The sequence below is a fragment of the Vidua macroura genome, chromosome 3, assembly GCF_024509145.1.
Source record: "Vidua macroura isolate BioBank_ID:100142 chromosome 3, ASM2450914v1, whole genome shotgun sequence".
In the NCBI taxonomy this organism is placed as follows: Eukaryota; Metazoa; Chordata; class Aves; order Passeriformes; family Viduidae; genus Vidua; species Vidua macroura.
The window spans coordinates 36660110-36666584 of NC_071573.1; the positions used below are offsets into that span (position 1 = coordinate 36660110).

General features: G+C 39.9%; 1 protein-coding gene across 1 annotated transcript in view; it reads right to left on the reverse strand.

Annotated features, from left to right (window-relative positions):
• REL (REL proto-oncogene, NF-kB subunit) overlaps window positions 1-1973 on the reverse strand; it is a 39593-nt gene extending 37620 nt beyond the window's left edge. Inside the window, exon 1 of the mRNA XM_053972471.1 lies at window positions 1931-1973. Coding sequence (XP_053828446.1) covers window positions 1931-1949 — 19 coding nt within the window. The 5' untranslated portion in view covers window positions 1950-1973. The remainder of the gene's footprint in view (window positions 1-1930) is intronic.
• Between the last annotated feature and the right edge of the window lie 4502 nt (window positions 1974-6475).

The following is a 6475-nucleotide window of genomic DNA, read 5'->3' on the forward strand; positions in this document are numbered from 1 at the left end:
CCTGCATAAATAACCATCTGCGTAACTGAAATTCAACTGACACCAACGTTCCCACTGAATTTGAAAAGCGGTTCTGTCCATACACATAATCATTTGCTTAAAAGAAAACCAGATAAAAAGCCTAAATAAGGTCTAAATAAGTTTGTTACTCTTAAAAAAATAATACAGCTATTTCAGTTTTTCTTACCACCTTCTCTTACCCTGTAAAAGCAAAATCCTGAGAGTTAACTAATCCAGATTTAATACCACTTCAAAATTTTAGAGATACCAGAGACTCATAGTTCAGTAAGAGAGAAACCAAATCTGTTCCCAAAGGCATGGATGCTTGTAGAGCAATGAATTCTGTAGCTGGCTGATTCCAGGAGATTCAGACATGGTAATAGCAGAGACACTTGCCTAAAGTAAAACTGGCTACCTCTCTTAATTAGTATTCATTATGCTCCACACTCCCTATAAACAGCCTGCAGAGACTGTTGCAATTGTGAGATTGGTAGGGAGACCTGATTCACATCTTGATACTTTTACTGCCCCAAGTCTTTCAAACTTACCCAACCCACCAAGTGAAACTATGGCTTCCAGGAAAAAGCTGCTGCTGCAAGGAAAGCTTTAATTCCATTTTTCCTTAACTCCTTCTTTAATTCCAGCTTTCTTTTCCTCAGTGTTAGACACTTTTGAGAGTCAGCTGGAAAGGGCACTGGGCCATCTTGTCTAGATTGTGCTTTTGCCAAGAAAGGTTGAACTGGATGATCTTGAGGCTCCTTTCCAAGACAGCATTCCATTCCATGACAGATGCTGTCCTGGGAATTGCTGGTGCTACCTTTTTCACCTGTTTATTTTGAAACTGCCAGGGCTTTGGGACAATTTGGGGGTGGGGGGGTTTCATCCTGACTCCACAGGACAGCAGGGTGTCTAAGGCTACAGCTCCTTGGCTACATGGCAACCCAAGCCTCACATGTGATGCACTGATTTCTTTTTGGGGCTCCTGAGCTCTCTTATGCTACTGCTCCTAATTCTTTTTGCCCAAAAGTGGGCAAAGCCTGTGCTCCTGGGGTGCAAAAACCCCACTGGCAAACAGATCTGAAATAATGACATTAATTCAAAAATCCATGTTGTTTAGCTGCTGGATTTTTTTTTTTTAAACTAGAATTTATATTCCTTTTACATATCTTAATTACACATGGTATTGTTTCTGCCTCCTGAATATGCATCTTTAAGTTTCAATGTTAACACAAATACTGGTACAGCTATGCAATTACAGCACTTTTGCTTCTGCAAATATTCCCATGACCTACATCACAAAAAACTCTGGCAGGTGACCCAGTTACTACAGACTTGGTCAGTTCAGGACTTCACACTTGCAACACGGTTAAAACCTTATTTGCAAAACAGCACTGCTGTAACTGGTCAAGTGGAAACCATGTGACCTGACATGTTTTTAATTGCAATGCAGACAGGACTTTTGATTTACATAGCCTAGGACTAGCATATACTTCTGTTCTGATGCCAGGGGACACCAGAAATATAGGAAGCAAAAAAAAAAAAAAAACAAACAAACAAAAAACAAACAAACAAAAAAAAAAAAAAAAACCAAAACCAAAAAAAAACAAAACAGCAGCCATTTGGATAATTTACTTAGACAATTACTGTCTCATCATTACCATCCCTGCTTAGAAGAATGTTTACCAATGCCTCTAGAAGAAGAATGGAAAAATAAAATTAAATATATAGCTGAATGGAACCACAGAATAAATTACATTTAGCAGAGCAATTACAGTTTCTCCCAGACTATATACATTATGAACAGCCTATATTTGTGTGGTCAACAACCCTACCTCATAAACACCCCTGTAATTAATTTGAAATAACAAAAAACAGGGATAAATAAATATGGTGTTGTTTTTGCTCCCTTTACCAGTGTCTGGCTCCTTACCTACATACAGGCAGTCCATTCACTGCAGCTGATGAAGCAGAACTCTCCAGAAGGACTCAAGTGTGCTGGAGATGAAGGTGGCAGCAAGAACCTCCTAAAATGATAAAACTCCAATTGATTGTGGTTTATAAAAACAATACATAGCAAAGTAGCTACTGCTTAATTATACATTACTAAAGGGTTATTTTTCCTCCCCTTAACAGCCATTCTATGCTCTAGCAACCCTGTCCACTTCTCTTTTGCAATATCCTCCCCTTCACAAGCCTTTAACCTACCATTCTTTCAACTTTTTCAAAAGTTACTGGCTGTCTTCCAACCCAGAGCTCCCCAACACCATACGCACAACACTGCTCTATGAACAGATGTTTGGCGTCTTCATACACTCCTGGCCTGGGCTCAGGAAGATGGGAGGGGAGCCACAATTCTCTGTGGTTCCTTTTACAAGAGAAGCTCCATCTTGGCTCATAACATGCTCAAGCAGAGACTGCTCAGCGGCATTATTTGGAAATTTCAGAAAATTCACAACCCTAAAGCTGGAAGAGGGAGGGGGTATGTCAACTTCTCTCAACTGAGTGTTTCTCAAGTTTTATCTGGGGGGCTTTAAGAAACTCATGAAGCAATAGCACATTCTTGGTGCTGGAGACACACTCATTGTGCATGTTCACTGCACTGGACAAGTTTGATTCCAGGAATAAGTATATTAAATTTGGGGTCAGGCAATAACACATTCACAGCAATATAGAACAGTTAAGAGACAAGAACCCAATCACACACCTCACTTTCAGACAATGCTTCCACTTGAGTTGACTGGAATTTTGAGTGATAAATGTCCACCATGCTAAAAATGAAACATTCATATAAGTATTGAGGTATTGTAAGAGAGATGGATTCCAAAAACTTCCTGTAAACTCTGCCACACTTTCACAAAGATATAGCAATATACCAGTTCACACATGTAACATCAATAATATTTTAAAATAAATATCTACACTTAGCATCCATTCCTTTGCTGGAGATACTCCTTAGAAAATAAGTCAACCTATTTTTTTTTTACAGTTTTACTATCAAGAAGTATTGGGATTCCTCCTTACCACTCTCACTCATCCCCACAATATTAGGACATAAGAACTTACCTATGAGTACTTAATAATGTGTTGATTTGCATCTGGCAATTCTGTGGCCCTGTGGGTTGTGCTAAAGTTCTTAGTGAGATTTTTTTTACGGAGAAACAAAAATAAGCAGAAAACAAATTTGTGATTTTTTTATTGTTGTTAGGAAGATAGTCTGAAAAGAAAAGTTGTTCAATTTGCAAGCTTATAAAAAAGCAACAAGAATAGTGGGCTATCATGTAAACAGTGGGTTAAAAATCAATAGCTGGTGTCAGTAGTCTCTAGAAATACAGAACCCTTAAAACAGTCCTTAGCCAGATACAGTAACTTGTGTACTGGGAATCCCCACTGTGGGCATAGACAACCTGACTAAAGAAAAAGGGTCTCACATTCAGGGAACTTGGCTTCAGTTTCTGGTCTTAGCCACAAAACTTCTGTCTGGCCCTTCATAAATGGTTAATCTTTACACCTTAGGTTCATCTGTTAAAGCAGAAGGAAAGCCTTGGGAAAAAATGCATGATACTTAATTCCAAAACTTAATACTAGTAAAGAACTTTTGGTGGGCACTCTGTCCAATTATTTTGGATAAGAAGTCATCTTAAACATTGGTGTTAGTAGTATCCATTACTTAACAAATAGATCATCCCATGTTTGTCAACAAAACACCTTCTTAAGAAGCAGCTGAAAACCAAAACAATCTAAGCTAAAGAAATAGTGACTGAGAATAGACTGAAGTTCTCATAGAAGCAGGAGCTGATGAAATAATGTGGTGTTGATTAGAAGTCACTGAGAACCTGTGGTTAGTTTCTATTCTGTAGCCTTAAACTTTTCTAAGTAATGGCTTTGCTTTTGTTTGACGTTTTTAGACCTTTGCATGAGGACAGACAAAAGTGCAGCAGGGTTTCCCCACTGACATCACAACCACTGAAATCAGGAGTGACCTTTAAGGTTGAACACAAGATTTGAGTTTGAACATACAAACCTCTGCTTGAGCTCCATAGCTGGGCTCCTGGACAATCCATCTCAGCTTACTTGTTACTGAAAGGTGAGCCCAAGCCAATTTTAAATAACCAGAGTTTAGAGAAAATTGAGACGTTACCTTTACTGAATTTTCCCCATCTGAAGTCACAACATGTATGAATGGGAGAGCAAATGAACATGCTGCAGATTACTCATTTCTGTAAGACAAATAGTATTTAGTAAACTGATTGATAGTTTTACAGGCATGTACCAAACATTTACCCTGAATTACAGCAAAGTGAACATCTCTGTACTTTCACAATTTACCATTTGGTGCAAGCCAGGATTCATTTACTGGGTGAACAGAGGAACAGAAACAGGGGATTCCCTGGTCTTCTCATTGCTAGTACTTCACTGCTTGCAACACGGTCATTTTCCTCAAAATACAATTCCCAGGGGCATATTTTTGTCTCATTTGGTTGTAACTAAATTACTGCAAGCAATCACTCTACAGAAGATAGTTTCCATGATTTTCCAGTTCATGATTTGGCAAATTTGGTAAATGCTTTGAACAAAAGCTAAACTGGGTTTCTTTACACACCCCCCAACATGCTATCCTGCATAGCAAATAACATACAGTATTAATTAAAGACCTGTAAAAACATTCAAAATGAATGGAGAAAATTAGCGTATGCTGTACCATCTAGACAAAACCAAAAGTGAATGTAATGACCAGTTACAAGTCATGCAAGAAACAGACTTCAGTTTCAGAAATACAATTCGGAGCCAGCACCAGCTTTCAGTTTCCTGACAGCCTAATGCCTGTTTCACTTGAGAGAGCAGAAAATGCAGAAGCGTAAAATAGCTGGTACTTCTTTGGCTTAGTTATTAGAAATCTCTGTTGGATTGCTCATTATGACAGGTTTCTGCCTTTCTGTTTAAGGCTGTACACAAAATGAAAATTCAGTATCAAACAAATCAATCAAATCAAATAAATATCAAGAGGATAAATATCAAATAAATAAAATCAAGTAACTAAAAAGAGGAAAAATAATCTAACAAAATCACAACAAACATCATTCCAAAGCAGTGCTGAAGACATTTAGCCAAGAATAACACATCAAATGATTCACAAAATCTCAGCTTTTCTTCCTTATGTGCATGCACTTAGAGTAGGTGGTATAACTTTCTGTTCTGGCCAAGTGACCACACTGGAAAAACAGAGCAGAAATAAAACTGCAGGGATAAAAAAAATTCTAGCATGTTCTAGCTTTAGTACCTACCTGCTACAGCCTTTTATTTTTATCATATTATCATCAACACACATTGTTGGTTATGGCTAGTCAACACTTCCTATTTTAAGGCCACATTTTCAGTCACTCCCAGTTTGCCAACACCTTTTCTTCACACGATTGCATACACTGCCCCTTGAGATGATTTTTTAGGAAAAACAGAACAAATATGACTCAGTCATTTTTCTACGAATGACCATGGGGAACATATGTTTTAACTATATTCAAAGAATTCTTAAACTTTTAAGAAACTTCTTTGCATCTCAGAAACAGGGACATGAAATTTAGCAAGGAGGCCACGCTGGTGTCACTACTGGGATTTTTTGCTCTTCCTTGGAAAAGACTGACCTTGCAAATGCTTGCCAGATTTGCTTTTAGTAGCCAAAATTTTCAGCTTTCTCTTCACTGCATAGACATGCAGAGAGTGAGGTGGATGGTGCCCACAGTAGGTAGCTGATTGCCAGGCTGCCACAGGCTAAAACTGAAACACGGCAGGTTATTTTTCCTCTAGTTTCAGGACTCATGGGAGTTTTACTCATCACTACGGAATAATGTATACCTAGTTCAAATTCAGAAAGAGGGACTCAGGTGCAAGAGAGAAATGGGAATCATCAGAGAGAAAAGGAAAACAGGCAAGAGTCTGAGAGCAGAAGAAATGAAAAAAAGATGAGGTGTGCATAAGATACAAGGCTGGGAGAAGACAGCAGGAGGATTCAGACAGTGTCTTCCCAGGAAAGAGGAACTACCCAAGGATGAGCAGTCCATATCAATTTCTTGCAGGTCAGATAGCTGAGAGTTTAACAGGCTGTATTTTCCAGAATAAGAGAAAAGTTAGCCCCCAGGCTACTCCTATGTCAAGATCCTCCCATAATAACATCCAAGGTCCAACAGCTCTGGGCCCAGCGCCCCAGGGTAGATGACGGTTGAAGAAACCCTCATCCATGGGACAGTCCACACTGACCAACACGATGTAGGCAGCAAGGCCTACACCTGATGCCCACCACCGCACCGGGCTGGACATCAGCCCCGGGCCCTCCGCTTAGTCCCGCAGGGCTCAGGGAAGGCAGGCACAGCAGTGGGGGGGGGGGGGGGGGGGGAGGGAGGGAGAGGGTATACTGGGTGTCCCCGCAGGCCGGTGGCCACGGTGGCAGCAGGGTAGCGCAGGAATGACGCTCCGCGGTGGC